Consider the following 16,644-nt stretch of genomic DNA (forward strand, 5'->3'; position numbering starts at 1 on the left):
TTTGACAGTTCATAAACCTTAACACCCTAAAGATTAAAATCTCTTTGATTAATGGAACTTTTCTTATATTATTTCTTTCACTATTTTATTCTATCCTCTCAGAATTTTTTCTTTTGAATTCTTATAAGCTAGGTTTTGAATTTCCTGCCTCAGTCTTCTACGCCTCTTAACTTCACTCTCATAATTTAAAAACTGTTATGACTTTGCTTGCCCTTCCAGGAAAATTCCTTCCATATCACTAATTCGTCTTTTAGCCATGTTCATTCTAATACTCAGCTCTTCTTTTAAGTATTATGTTTTTTCAATCATTTTAAATTTCCTGGGTCTTTCTTGTTCTCCTATTTTTCCTTTTCCAATGAAAGCTGTTCTTGTTTTAAGGATAAATTATGCTCTCAAGTCTATGTAATGATATATCCGTGATCTTTTGAATTTTTCCCATTGGATTAATTTTATGGGAGAGTGGGAATATGGAATTAGTTGCTCTGCTTGTGTAACTTGGTAACTTTCATGCTATTGGTTTTCCCCAGGTGCCAAGGGATGCTTGTTTGTGTACTCACATTTTTTTTTTAACATTTATTTATTTATTAGAGAGAGAGGGCAGGGGGAGGGGCAGAAGGCGAGGGAGAGAGAGAGAGTCTCAAGCAGAGACTCAAGAGAGTCTCAAGCTGAGTGCGGAGCCCAACACGGGGCTTGATCTCACAACCCTGAGCTCATGACCTCAGCCAAAACCAAGAGTCCGACACTTAACCGACTGAGCCACGAAGGCGCGCCCGTGAGCTCACATTTTAAAACGAAAGTCTAGATTTATCATTACTGCTAGCTTACGGGGATTTCCTTAGACATTATTAAAGGCTCTTGTTTGATATATCTGGATACAGTTCACTCTTGAAGGTAATAGTTGAGCACAGGGTTTTGCAAGTGGACTTTAGCCAGCTGTAATGAGTGGACAAAGAAGTCCCCACAAATAGGCTTCTCTTCAGGGTGTATAAGCTGAAAACAAGCTGAGAAGCAGGGAACTCTCAAATGTAGACTCAGGGGGAGTGTTACCTGACAGAGGGCATGTATTCAGCCATTTGTTGCTTTTTGTAGCTGCTTTTTGTTTTTCCTTCCCCTTGTTCAGTGGGGCTGCCTAGAGTTTCCTGAGGCAATGCCCCTTTTCTCTCTGACTCTGAGGGTGGCTTTTCACAGCGATTTCCCTCACTTTCCACACTGTGCTTGCTAACACCTATGCTGTAAATGATGTAGGTGGTAACCACGCATAGAGAGCAGGGTAATTGTTCAGATCTGGCCGTCCTTAAAGGGAGTACACGACCCCACAGTCCACCCCTGCTCCCATGGCCAGCTCTTCTGAACATTGAGCTTGAAGTTTGCCTGTTCTCTAATGGAAAAAAAAAAATGCAAATCCTTCTTTAGAGTAGTCCCCTCTTTCTCCTGTATTCAGTTGTAAGTCCTCCCTTTTGTTTATTTCTCCATCAGTAGAGTCTCCTAAAAATTTCCTTGGCACCATAGCTCTACAACTTCTACTCAGAATTTTTAAAAAGCAATGTATTGAGTAAATTTATTTAATCTTTAAATACAATTATGAAAGAACCATATGTGTCATTTACTCATTTTCACACAATTTCTTTCCCATTATGTAAGCATTTGAGCATTCTTTATGTTTCTCTGTGTACTAGGATTTTGTTTTCCATTTTCAGTGTACGGTCTCTGTCCTGTGTTAAAAATGAAATTATTTAAGGCCATGTAATTGTTTCATGTAATAATTAAACATCCTGTCTTACAGTGTGACTTTGCTATACTGAAATGATGGGGACTGCGCTGTGTTGCAAATAAATCTTTTGTTGTGGTTGTTTAAAAGCAAACAAACAGTGGAGCTGTAGTGGTTGTGTAAATAAATCGGACGTAGTTCTCCTCACTGAAGATTAATACAAGTAAATGTTGGGGGCCGGGGTATACTTTTCATAAGTGGCTAATATCTAAATTGTATTCCATCCTGAAACTTTATCCATGTAGTACATGATTCCTTTGCTGTGGTGGTCAGAGCATCGAGTCAGTGGGACCCGAGTCCAAACCCTAGCTCTAGCACTTGCTAACTCCATGACTTGGGACAGCCCAGTGCCTGGCACAGAGAGGGCACCTTGGTAAATGTTGGATGAGTGATGTATGAAGTTACTAAATGTATGAGGTTCAGTTTCCTTATCTGTAAAATAAGTATAACAACACAGTTGCTTAGCGATTACAGTAACTCTTGGCATATAGTAAGCATTCAATTAACACTAGATGTAATGATAATAAATTTTATACTAGAATCCTTTTATTGATATCAAGCAAGTCCCAGAAACAATGTGAGTTATCTCAGTTTATGAGGGTGGTGAGAGGAATATACTCACATGACATGGTCACTTCTGATAGTCTTTCTAGTATTGTTTATTTCTCTTTTGCTATAGGCATTTATTAAAGCAGATTGTGTGTTTAACAGTTCAACAGCAAACTTAAAGGGTAAAGACACAGTCTTAAGGAGCAATACAAACCAACTGGAGATCTTCTGGACACAATTCCATCACAGTTCTAAGGAATGATAAAGCAAAAGTGAGATACATACTGGAGAGAATAAGGGAGTTCGGTTCGTATGGGGAAGGTTGTGTAGAAGTGAGTTTGGAATTGGAATTGGAAGTGGGAAAAAAAGACACTGGGGAGACCATGTGGAGATTTCTCAGGCTACAGTGGGGGAAGGTTGGTGTGGTGTCCTGGGCTGGGGACAACAGGTGCTGGTGGTTGGGAGTTCCTCAGTGGGGGCGGTGGAAGGTGGGGTGGCTTAGGCAAAGTGGAACCAATTTGCAGATCACCTTGGTAATTGCACCAACTTTCCATTTTGCTATTTCTCAACCTCTTAATGCCTTGTTTGAACATAGAAACATTCCAGAGAGGATCAGAACCATTAGATAAACTAGAGGTTGGCATTGTTTTCATTTTAAGGTGGTCCACCTTGTTGGGTTTTCTTTTTTCTTTTTTTTTTTTTTTTTGAAGATTTTATTTATCTATTTGACAGAGAGAGACACAGCGAGAGAGGGAACACAAGCAGGGGGAGTGGGAAAGGGAGAAGCAGGCTTCTGCCAAGCAGGGAGCCCGCTGCGGGGCTCGATCCCAGGACCCTGGGATCATGACCTGAGCTGAAGGCAGACGCTTAACGACTGAGCCACCCAGGCGCCCCGGGTTTTTTTTTTCTATCCAAAGACAACAATTTAAACAGTTTAAGTTTGGTTTTAGTAGATCACAGAGTATAAAGAGAGGCCTAATGGTTATGGATTTGATTATCTCTTCGGTATCCAACAATTAAAGGGAAGACCAGTTTTCATCTGACTTAGTTTGGCAATTGCAATTTAAAATCTGGGCCTCCTCTGAGGTCATGTAAGCCCCTCTGGCATGTTCTCCCTTCTTTCCCGTAAAATTATTCTCACTTTACCTTCCATTCTGATTCTAAGCTAGCTGATGGGTTGGGGAGTCAGGGTTTAAATATCTCTTTGTTTGTTTGTGAAAAGAATTAAAGAAATATGCCAACACCATTTAATACAAGGCTGTCCAGGATGACACATAAGACACTACATTACAGAGAAATAACAGCGCTGCATACACTGAGGGTAAAGAGAAAGAATGTGTTACTTGTCTTCCCTTATTTCCTTCTATTTTTGTTGTTGTTATTGTTCATATAAATGCCTTTTAATTCCAGTGAAAATTTTAGACAGAACATTCTTTGTTTTTCTGCATTCATTTTTTTTCCTTCTGTTATTGGAATGCCTGCATTAGTGCATCAGTTGATATATATAGCAAAAATACTAGGATCAAATGCAAGGTTACTGCATTGATTCCATGCTAGAAATATTGTTCCCTACTTTATTGATTCTAATATATGTACACTTGATAGACATTTCATTTTTTAAAGTGTTATCTCTTAGGAGATTTCTGTTATTTAACATGATCCCAAGATGTTATTCTCTAAAGAAGGGAATGGCAAATTATTTTAATGCTTTTATTGTTTTTGTTTCTAGCCTATTCTACTAAGCTCAACAAATTTCCTGTATTTAATATTAATGATGACTTGAATGATCTGTGTACCAGTGCAGTAAGCCCAAACACTACCAAAGCCACACGATATGCTCTGAATGTGTGGCGATATTGGTGCGTGACCAACGGGCTCAAAGATCACACGGACATCACCAAGGTAAGAAACTTTTTTTTTTTAAGATTGTATTTATTTATTTATTAAGATTTTATTTATTTATTTATTTGACAGAGAGAGAGAGCACAAGCAGGTGGAGTAGCAGGTAGAGGGAGAAGGAGAAGCAGACTCTCTGCTGAGCAAGGAGCCCAATGCAGGGCTCGATCCCAGAACCCTGGGATCATGACCTGAGCCGAAGGCAGACGCTTAACCAACTGAGCCACCCCGGTGCCCCAAGAAACTCAAGCTTACTTCTTCTCTCAGCCACTTTCACAGCTTCTAAGTGCTGGGCATTGTGTTAAGCATTGTGGGGAACACAGAACAGTTGTTTTTTGCTTGAGAAAACTTTGAAAGAACATGAAATCAAAAGAAAAATATACACAGTACAAAGCAGAATTTAATAAGTGTCTTATGAATGTACAGATCAGAAATGCCAAAAAATTCAGATGGATAAATTAATTTCAGATTGGTGAAACTAGTGAAGGAATTGATATTTAAGCAGTGTTTTGAAGGAGAGTTAGAATTTCGGTAGAATTGGCTGAAGACAAGAGTCTTCTAGGCTGAGTGACATGAGGAAGAATAAGATTTGGAGGGATAGACTCACTTGCCTGCAGCAGAGATTTCGGATAGGGGAATAGTGGACTATAAAACTGGATTTTGATAAACCCTTAAAGGCCAAACTAAAATCTTGTGAACATTGGGAAGCCGTTGAAGTTTTGTTTTGTTTTTGTTTGTAAAGAGAGACTTTATCTGAAGGATTATTGCAGTGTGGCAGCAGAGAAGGGACTGTCAAAATAGGGAGAATGCTCTGACTATAAGATCTAAAGCGTTAGGCAAAAGGGAAACCACTGAAGTTTCTTTAACAGGGAGAAATATAGTGAAAGATATTTGGAAAAATTAATTGGAAGTGATGAGCAAAAATTTATTTAGTATCCTTGGCCATCAGTTTCTCCAGCTGTAAAATGAGCTCTTAAAATCTCTTCCAATTTGAAATGTTCGAGGTTGGTGAATGGAAGGAAATATTTTTGGACATGTAGAGACAGAATAGAAAGGCATATTTTGATTTGGATATACGGAGTCTAAAGCAGACAGATGTCCAGATGGACATGTCCAATAAACAGTTGTGAATGTGGGATTCAAAACATGGGAGAAAAAGGGGCACATGGCTGGCTCAGTCGGTAGAGTATGCGACTCTTGATCTTAGGGTCATGAGTTCAAGCCCCACATTGGGCCTAGAGCTTACTTAAAAAAAAAATAAAAATAAAAATAAACAAGCAAACATGGGAGAAATGCTAAAGCTGGAAGCATAGATTTAAAAGTCTTGCACATAGAGGTCATAACTGAAGCCCAAGGCAGGTGACATCTCCAAGTTTGGGTTATGTGTTTAGGGCACCAACAATAGATGAAATAAGAAATCCAGGTTTCTACTTCTGACAGCATGGTGCTCTAGATACTGTGAGGGGCCTTTCTGTTCTATCTGCAAAAAGGAAGGAAAACATCCACAGCACGTGCGTGCACATGCACACACACACACACACACACAAGACAGCTGGACCTGGAGCACTGAGCAGTAGCACATATGAAAGGCGAGGTTCTCCCTGAGGGCATATATTGATAACATTATTAAGGAAGGGAAGAGACAGATGCACGGAAGAACCCTTGATTTAGGAGAGGACCCTGAGGGGCACCTGGGTGGCTCAGTCGGTTAAGTGACTCAGAGTCCTGGGATCGAGCCCCACATCAGGCTCTTTGAAGAGAAACACCCAAAATATAGGGGATTGGGTTTTTTTGCAGATTAAAATCAACTAAATATGTGCTCATTAAAAAAAAACAACAACAACAGAAACCACCAGCCACTCAAGGAAATAGATCACATGAATGAGTCTGCATAGAGAGAACAAACAATAGATTTAGACACCAGGGACTTTAGATAGTATATTATAGACTAAGATGTGTGAAATATTTATAGAAATGAAAAGAATTATACATTGAGCAAGCAACAACATAGTAATCAAAATAATCCAGCAGATTTGAAAATAAAGAAGAATTTCCACTTGTGGCCATAGGGAGAAAAAGGCCCAAATTACCCTTCTGCTGTAACAACTAGAAGACTGAGCACAATATGTGCAACAACTGTTTTCAGACAGAACAGACAGCATAGGACTTGATCCCTTAGAGAAAGGTAACAAATGAGAGTACTGAGAAAGGTCTTGCAACAGATGTGGAGAATAGTTAGCTCTAGACTAAGCTCTGCTCTAATCACACCCAACAAATCTTAAATGCTAGACCCAGGTACATGAAAAGGTGCTAACATCACTAATCATCAGGGAAATGCAAATCAAAACTACAATGAGATACCACCTCCCACCTGTCAGAATGGTTAGTGTCAAAAAGACAAGCAATAACAGGTGTTAGTAAGGAATGTGGAGAAAAGGGAACCTGGTGCACTGTTGGTGGAAATGTAAATTAGTGCAGCCATTGTGGGAAACAGAATAGAGTTTCCTCAAAAAGTTAAAATTAGAACTACCATATGATCCAGCAATTCCACTTCTGGATATTTGTGTGAAGGAAATGGAAACACTAACTTGAAAAGATTTATGCACCCCCATGTTCATTGCACCCTTATTTACAGTAGCGAAGACATGGAAGCAACCTAAGTGTCTACTGATGGATGAATGGATAAAGAAAATGTGGTTCATATATACACAATGGAATATTACTCAGCCATAAAAAAAGAAGGAAATCTTGCCATTTGCAACAACATGCATGGACCTTGAGGGCATTATGCTAAGGGAAATAAGTCAGAGAAAGACAAATACCATATGACTGAACTTATATGTGGAATATAAAAACAAAACAAAAACAACAACAAAAAAAAACTAAACTGAATTCATTAGAAAAAGAGAAAAGATAAGTGGTTGCTAGAGGTGTGGGATGGGAGGGGGATGGAGAGTAAAATGGGGGAAGGTGGTCAAAAAATTCAAACTTCCAGTTATAAAATAAATAGGTCCTGGTGATTTGATGTACAGCTTGATGACTACAGTTAATAATACTGCATTATATATTTGAAGTTGCTAATAGAGTAGATCTTAAAAGTTCTCATCACAAGAAAAATAATTTAACTATATCTGATGATGGATGTTAGCTAGACTATGATAATCATTTTGCAGTACATACAAATATTGAATCATTGTGTTGTACATCTGAAACTAATGTAGTGTTATATGCCAATTACATCTCAATTCTTCTAAGTAAAAAAAAAAAGGCAAGACCCAGAAGGATTGAATGATTTTCAAGTAACTTAACTGTGTCCCAGAACAAAGCTTAAAAATACTTATAGGAACATAAAAATATCCAGAACCAAAGAAAAAAAATTCACAATGTCTGGCAACTAAACAAAAATTATCAGACATGCAAAGAAGCAAGAATATATCCCTTAAAGAATGAATCAATCAGTTGCTTCTCGGCCTTTTGACTAAGATCAAGTGAAGAATGAATCAATCAAAACCAGCCCAGATCTAACAAAGATTTTAGAATTAGCAGACAAGATATTAAACAGTTATTATAAAGAAGATAAACAAATGGCCAATGAGCACATAAAAGACGCTCAACTTCATTAGACTTCAGGGAAATGCAAATCAAAACTACATGAGATTCCACTTCATATCCAACAGGAAGACTACAATAATAGTAATTTTAAAAAAAAAGATAATAACAGGTGTTGATGAGAATGTAGAGAAACTGGAACTCGTACACTTCTGATGGAGCTGCTTTGGAAACAGTCTGGCATTTCCCCTCAAGTTAAACAGAGTTACTCTTTCACTCAGCAATTCCACTCCACGCATATACCCAGAAAACTAAAAACATGTACCTGTACAGAAAGTCATACATAAATATATGTTGTAGCTTTATTCACAATAGCCAAAACAACCCAAATGCCCATGAGCAGAAGAATAGATAAAATGTCACGTATCCATACAATGGAATATTATCTGGCAATGAAGAGAAATGAAGTGCTGATAGATGTTTACATGAATGCACCTAGAAAACATTATATTAAGCGAAATAAGTCAGAAATAAAAGAACAAATATGTATTATTCCATTTATGTAAGATATCTAGAATAGGCACGGTCATAATGACAGAAGGTATGAGAGAGGTTACCAGGGGCTCGGAGGAGGAGGAAATGTGGAGCTATTGTTGAATGAGTACAGTTTCTGTTTGGGATGATGAAAAAGTTCTGGAAATGAATAGTGGTGGGGGTTGTGCAATGTTACAAATGTACTTAAAGGGGGGAAAGATGGCGGAGGAGTAGGGGACCCTATTTCAACTGGTCCCCGGAATTGAGCTGGATATCTACCAGACCACTCTGAGCACCCACAAAACCAGCCTGAGATGTAAGAAGATCTGGATCTCTACAAACAGAATATTGCAGGCGGTTGGTTTTGAGGTACGAAGCGGAGAGCCCTGATCCTGCGGGCAGATATCGGAGGATAAACGGCGGCGGGAGGGAGCCTGGCCGTGGGGATCCTACACTGCCGGTGAGTGACAGCCTCGCGCGCTGCGGACAGGCGCAGACTCGCAGACCGGTATCGTTGGGAAAGGACTTTAGGGCAGCCCCCGGGGTGGAAAACCAGACCGGCGGGGTCTCACGCACGCGAACCGCAGGCCCCCCGGAGAGAAACCGGAGCGACGGTCACAGGCACGCGAACTGCAGCCTCCGAGACGGAAACCCGGTGCGCCCGGGTCCCGCTGGTGAACTGCAACCCCCAGGGGTGGAAACCCCAAGTGGCGGAGTTGCACACACGTGAACTGCAGTCCCCGGGACAGAACCCCAAGCAGCGGAGTCACGCGCCCTCGAACAGGGAGCAGCTGGCGGTTTTAGAAGCACAAAGGGCAGAGACGTGCCCCGACCTGGAGGCAGGACTGGGAGCGCTGCGGAGGGGCGCACAACCTAGGCTGCTGCAGTTTATAGCAGCACGGACAGAAACGGAGACGGTGTGGCCTGGAGAGCTCACTGAAGAACAGACTGCGGTCTCTCTGCTCTGAGGCAGAGGGTTGGAAACGGTCTCTTCTGCTCTGACTCGCGGAAGAGACACGGAAAGGTGCCAGGGAAAGGCGCCAGAGAACAAAAGCCCCAAAGACTGATTCCTACTGAGCCCATCCCCCGCCACAGGGGCGCAGGGCAACTCCGCCCAAACAGGGTTGCCTGAGTAACAGCACGGCAGACCCCTCCCACAGAAGACAGGCTGGGAAAACAAGAGGCCAGCAACCCTAAGATCCCAAGAAAACAGGTGCATCTTGCTTGGGTTCTGGTCAATGATTTGGACTCTATACATTCCCTCAAACACCCATCAACAGAATGACTAGGAGGAGGAGCCCCCAAAACAGAAAAGACTCAGAGATTATGACTTATGCTGCAGATTTACAAATGGATGCAGATATAACCAAGATGTCGGAGATGGCATTCAGGCTAGCAATTGCGAAGACAATGGCTAGAATGGAGAAATCAATTAATGGCAACATAGAGTCTCTAAGGGCAGAAATAAAAGGTGAATTGGCAGAACTTAAAAATGCTATCAATGAGATCCAATCCAATCTAGATAATCTAACAGCTAGGGTAACTGAGACAGAACAGAGAATAAGCGATCTGGAAGACAGTATAATAGATAAAAAGGGAAAAGAGGAGGCCAGGGAAAAACAACTCAGAATCCGTGAAAATAGAATCAGAGAAATAAGTGACACCATGAGGCGTTCCAATGTCAGAATAATTGGAATCCCGGAGGGAGTGGAGAGAGAGAGAGGGCTAGAAGTTGTATTTGAGCAAATCGTAGCTGAGAACTTCCCTAATCTGGGGAATGAAACAAACATTCGAGTCCTAGAGGCAGAGAGGACCCCTCCTAAGATCAAGGAAAACAAGCCAACACCCCAGCATGTAATAGTAAAACTTGCAAATCTTAGAACCAAGGAAACCATCTTAAGGGCAGTTAGGGGGAAGAGATTCCTTACGTACAGAGGGAGGAACATCAGAATAATGTCAGACCTATCCACAGAGACCTGGCAAGCCAGAAAGGCCTGGCAAGACATATTCAGGGTACTAAATGAGAAGAACATGCAGCCAAGAATACTTTATCCGGCAAGGCTTTCATTTAGAATGGATGGAGAGATGCAGAGCTTCCACGACCGGCAGAAGTTGAAAGAATATGTGACCACTAAGCCGGCCCTGCAAGAAATATTAAGGGGGGTTCTATAAAAGGAGAAAGACCCCAAGAGTGATCTACAACAGAAATTTACAGGGACAATCTATAAAAACAACGTCTTCACAGGCAACATGATGACAATTAATTCATACCTTTCAATAATCACTCTCAACGTGAATGGCCTAAACGCTCCCATAAAACGGCACAGGGTTGCAGATTGGATAAAAAGACAGGACCCATCCATATGCTGTCTACAAGAGACTCATTTTGAACCTAAAGATACATCCAGACTGAAAGTGAAGGGATGGAGATCTATCTTCCATGCCAGCGGACCTCAAAAGAAAGCTGGGGTAGCAATTCTTATATCAGACAAATTAGATTTTAAACTAAAGTCTGTAATAAGAGACACAGAAGGACACTATATCATTCTTAAAGGGTCTATCCAACAAGAAGATCTAACAATTGTAAATATCTATGCCCCCAACATGGGAGCAGCCATCTACATAAGCCAACTGTTAACCAAAATAAAGAGTCATATTGATAACAATACGTTAATTGTAGGAGACCTCAATACTCCACTCTCAGCAATGGACAGATCATCTAAGCAGAAAATCAACAAGGAAACAAGAGCTTTGAATGATACATTGGACCAGATGGACCTCATAGATATTTACAGAACATTCCACCCCTAAAACAACAGAATACTCATTCTTCTCGAGCGCACATGGAACTTTCTCCAGAATAGACCATATACTGGGTCACAAATCAGGTCTCAACCGATACCAAAAGATTGAGATGATTCCCTGCATATTCTCAGACCACAATGCTCTAAAACTGGAACTCAATCACAAAAAAAAATTTGGCAGAAATTGAAACACTTGGAAGCTAAAGACCACTCTGCTCAAGAATGTTTGGGTCAACCAAGAAATCAAAGAAGAACTTAAACAATTCATGGAAATCAATGAGAATGAAAACACATCGGTCCAAAACCTATGGGATACTGCAAAGGCGGTCCTAAGGGGGAAATACATAGCCATCCAAGCCTCACTCAAAAAAATAGAAAAATCCCGAATTCACCAACTAACTCTACACCTTAAAGAACTAGAGAAAAAGCAACAAACGACGCCTAAGCCACGCATTAGAAGAGAAATAATTAAAATTAGAGCAGAAATCAATGAATTAGAAACCAGAAACACAGTAGATCAGATCAACGAAACTAGAAGTTGGTTCTTTGAAAGAATTAATAAGATTGATAAACCACTGGCCAGACTTATCCAAAAGAAGAGAGAAAGGACCCAAATTAATAAAATTATGAATGAAAGGGGAGAGATCACGACTAACACCAAGGAAATAGAAACAATTATTAGAAATTATTATCAACAACTATATGCCAATAAACTGAGCAATCTGGATGAAATGGAGGCCTTCCTGGAAACCTATAAGCTGCCAAGACTGAAACAGGAAGAAATTGACAACCTGAATAGGCCAATAACCAGTAACAAGATTGAAGCAGTCATCAAAAACCTCCCAAAAAACAAGAGTCCAGGGCCTGATGGATTCCCTGGGGAATTCTACCAAACATTCAAAGAAGAAATAATACCTATTCTACTGAAGCTGTTTCAAAAAATAGAAACAGAAGGAAAACTTCCAAACTCATTCTATGAGGCCAGCATTACCTTAATCCCCAAACCAGGCAAAGACCCCATCAAAAAGGAGAATTTCAGACCGATATCCCTGATGAATATGGATTCCAAAATCCTCAACAAAATCCTAGCTAATAGGATCCAACAATACATTAAAAGGATCATCCACCACGACCAAGTGGGATTTATCCCCGGGATGCAAGGGTGGTTCAACATTCGCAAATCAATCGATGTGATAGAACACATTAATAAGAGGAGGGAGAAGAACCATATGGTCCTCTCAATTGATGCAGAAAAAGGATTTGACAAAATACAACATCCTTTCCTGATTAAAACTCTCCAGAGTATAGGGATAGAGGGAACATTCCTCAAGCTCATAAAATCCATCTATAAAAAACCCACAGTGAATATCATCCTCAATGGGGAAAAGCTGAGAGTCTTTCCCTTAAGATCAGGAACACGTCAAGGATGCCCACTCTCACCACTGTTGTTCAACATAGTACTAGAAGTCCTAGCAACAGCAATCAGACAACAAAAAGAAATAAAAGGTATTCAAATTGGCAAAGAAGAAGTCAAACTCTCTCTTTTCACAGACGACATGATACTTTATGTGGAAAACCCAAAAGACTCCACCCCCAAATTACTAGAACTCATCCAGCAATTCAGTAATGTGGCAGGATACAAAATCAATGCACAGAAATCAGTTGCTTTCTTATATACTAACAATGCAACTGTAGAAAGAGAAATTAAAGAAACGATTCCATTTACAATAGCACCAAAAACCATAAGATACCTCGGAATAAACCTAACCAAAGAGGTAAAGGATCTATACTCTAGGAACTACAAAACACTCATGAAAGAAATTGAAGAAGACACAAAAAGATGGAAAAATATTCCATGCTCATGGATCGGAACAATAAACATTGTTAAAATGTCTATGCTACCCAGAGCAATCTATACCTTCAATGCCATCCCGATCAAAATTCCAATGACATTTTTCAAAGTGCTGGAACAAACAATCCTAAAATTTGTATGGAATCAGAAAAGACCCCGAATCACCAAGGAGATGTTGAAAAAGAAAAACAAAGCTGGGGGCATCACGTTGCCCGATTTCAAGCTATATTACAAATCAATGATCACCAAGACAGCATGGTACTGGCACAAAAACAGACATACAGACCAATGGAACAGAATAGAGAACCCAGATATGGACCCTCAACTCTATGGTCAAATAATCTTTGACAAAGCAGGAAAAAACATGCAATGGATAAAAGACAGTCTCTTCAATAAATGGTGCTGGGAAAATTGGACAGCCACATGCAGAAGAATGAAACTCGACCATTCTCTAACACCATTCACAAAGATAAACTCAAAGTGGATGAAAGACCTCAATGTGAGACAGGAATCCATCAAAATCCTAGAGGAGAACATAGGCAGTAACCTCTTTGACATCGCCCACAGCAACTTCTTTCAAGATACATCTCCAAAAGCTAGTGAAACAAAAGCAAAAATGAACTTTTGGGACTTCGTCAAGATAAAAATCTTCTGCACAGCAAAGGAAACAGTCAACAAAACAAAGAGGCAACCCACAGAATGGGAGAAGATATTTGCAAATGACACTACAGATAAAGGGCTGGTATCCAAGATCTATAAAGAACTTCTCAAACTCAACACCCAAAAAACAAATAAGTCAAAAAGTGGGCAGAGGAGATGAACAGACACTTCTCTGAAGAAGACATACAAATGGCTAACAGACACATGAAAAAATCTTCATCATCATTAGCCATCAGGGAAATCCAAATCAAAACCACACTGAGATACCACCTTACACCAGTTAGAATGGCAAAAATGGACAGGGAAAGAAACAACAAATGTTGGAGAGGTTGTGGAGAAAGGGGAACCCTCTTACACTGTTGGTGGGAATGCAAGTTGGTACAGCCACTTTGGAAAACAGTGTGGAGGTGCCTCAAAAATTTAAAAATAGAGCTACCCTATGACCCAGCAATTGCACTCCTGGGTATTTACCCCAAAGACACAGATGTAGTGAAAAGAAGGGCCATATGCACCCCAATGTTCATAGCAGCAATGTCTGCAATAGCCAAACTGTGGAAAGAGCTGAGATGCCCTTCAACAGATGAATGGATAAAGAAGATGTGGTCCATATATACAATGGAATATTACTCAGCCATCAGAAAAGATGAATACCCAACTTTTACATCAACATGGATGGGACTGGAGGAGATTGTGCTAAGTGAAATAAGTCAAGCAGAGAAAGTCAATTATCATATGGTTTCACTTATTTGTGGAACATAAGGAATAACATGGAGGACATTAGGAGAAGGAAGGGAAAAATGGGCGGGGGGAATTGGAGGGAGAGATGAACCATGAGAGACTATGGACCTGAGAAACAAACAGGGTTTTAGAGGGGAGGGGGGAGGGGGGATGGGTTAGCCCGGTGATGGGTATTAAGGAGGGCACGTACTGCATGGAGCACTGGGTGTTATATGAAAACAATGGATCATGGATCACTACATCAAAAACTAATGATGTACTGTATGGTGACTAACATAACATAATAAAATTAAAAACTACAAAAAAAAACAAAAACAAAAACAAAAAAAAACAAATGTACTTAAAGCCACTGAATTGTATACTTACAGATGGTTAAGATGGTAAATGTTATATATATTTTACCACAATTAAAAAAAAAATAAATCAGTAAAAATGTAACTATTTCACCTTTATTAATAATTTTAAAATTCACCTGTTCTCACAGACCCCTATCAGCATTTCTTCATCCCCACTAACCTTAATCTTTTCTAGGCCCAAGGGTCTTGTCTCTCAGACTTTGCAGTTGTCTGTTACTGGGAACCTTTACGTTCCCATGCAGGAATCCCCAAAAAGAACCTAACTTCTCCACACTCTCCAAGGTTTAAATAAGTTCTGCATCCCAGGTGGATAAAATGTCCCATCTGTCCCATAGAGTGTGCCTTATCACTGCACTAGGATTTCTTAGTTTCCCCTGTGTTAGCTAGAGGAATCATGGATGAGAAAGAAGATAGATTTCAGTCTTCTGTAATCTACTCACATGGGTGGCTCAAATTAAACATTTTTAATAATAAATTCTTAAGAAAGAGGTCAGTATCTTAGAGAATTAGCCAATATTTAGTAAAAAGTAGGAATTGTGATATCACAGCCCATATTCTTCAATCTCATTTTCTTGGTCTAGATGCAAGGTATTTTTAATCTAGATATGTCTTTAAAGATAGATAAAGGGGCACCTGGCTGTCTCAGTTGGTAGAGCATGTGACTCTTGATCTCATGAGTTCAAGTCCCATGCCAGGCATGGAGCTGACTTTAAAAAAAATAAAAATAAAAAATAAAGGTAGATACAGCCGGCAACAGACAAGGTGAGTAACAGCTCCTGATCTGGTTTGGTAGCTGGTGAGCCTCGAATTTAGTTGTTTGTTCGAGGGAGAAAGGAGAGAGTCAAATCAGACTTCAAAATATCATCTAAATAAGCAGGGTGCACACTGGCAGCCTCACTCTGTTATCTACTGTGTGAGTTCCACATAGTATTTTTCCTCCAGGTTATTTTCACAAGTGTGATCTGATCCTCACTGACCCATCTCCCTTGAGGTTGCTGCCTCACTGACTTAGAGTCACTGTTGGAAAACAGAGCATCTTAAAGTTCCACACCTATCTTTCTAAATAAAGTAAAATCTGATTAACTGCAAAAATGAAGTCATTTTTGTTGCCAGCAAAGGTGACTTCAAGATTCATTTTATTCATTTTATTCTTTTAGAAGAGTACTTGCAGTTCATAAGCATTTCTCCACTTTCTTCATCCCCCTCCATAAGATTATCCACAGAGGGGTTTGAGGCATTCCCCAAAAGTAACTCTTGGTTTTACTTGTCTTTGAACTCTTTCAAGTGTGAAGGATTACTGTGTAGTCCTGAAACTTTGAAATTTGCCACACAAGTCAGCTATTTCTTATTCTGTTCTTTTTGGAGTCATCTACCCCATGACCAAGCTCTTACTTCTTTTTGGTCATTTTTACCTCAAGGAAATCAAGTTTATAGTCCATGGTGAATTTTGACATGGTAAATCCATACAGAGTTGTTAATGAAGAAAAATAGTTTCGCACAATATCTTTATAACAAATCAACAAATTGAAGACCTTGTAACCTGGGCAAATAACCACCAACCAAAACTCAGTCTGAGAATACTAAGAAGGCAGCCAACGTGGGCCAGAATGAATGGTTTCTTGTGTGCAAACAACATAAATTTTGTGACTTGACATTTCTCCCGGAATTGCTATTGCTGTGGTTTTACTTTGAAACCTGTGGTATTCTATGTAAATCAAGAAAAATATTCTGCATCTTAAGTCAGCTCGGTTCTCCTGACTAAAGGTTAGTTCATTGACTTAACCCACATGTACCAGTTCATTGTGGATCACTGATGTCCTGCAGGCCTTCTGCTAGGTGTGAAGACCCACGTGGTCACGTATAAGATGTAGTTTTTGCCTCCAGGGAGCTTTCAGTCCATGTTGAGAGATAGACGTATATAAAAGAGGCTGTGCAATA

The 16,644-nt window shown here is 40.0% G+C and overlaps 1 protein-coding gene across 2 annotated transcripts in view; it reads left to right on the forward strand.

The window, feature by feature from the left end:
* KIAA1958 (KIAA1958 ortholog) overlaps positions 1-16,644 on the forward strand; it is a 161,224-nt gene that overhangs the window by 133,178 nt on the left and 11,402 nt on the right. For both annotated transcript variants that reach the window (XM_078061614.1, XM_078061613.1), the window contains one exon: positions 4,047-4,219. In XM_078061614.1, the coding sequence (XP_077917740.1) occupies positions 4,047-4,219 (173 nt within the window). The remainder of the gene's footprint in view (positions 1-4,046; positions 4,220-16,644) is intronic.

Source organism: Halichoerus grypus, chromosome 14, assembly GCF_964656455.1.
Source record: "Halichoerus grypus chromosome 14, mHalGry1.hap1.1, whole genome shotgun sequence".
NCBI lineage: Eukaryota > Metazoa > Chordata > Mammalia > Carnivora > Phocidae > Halichoerus > Halichoerus grypus.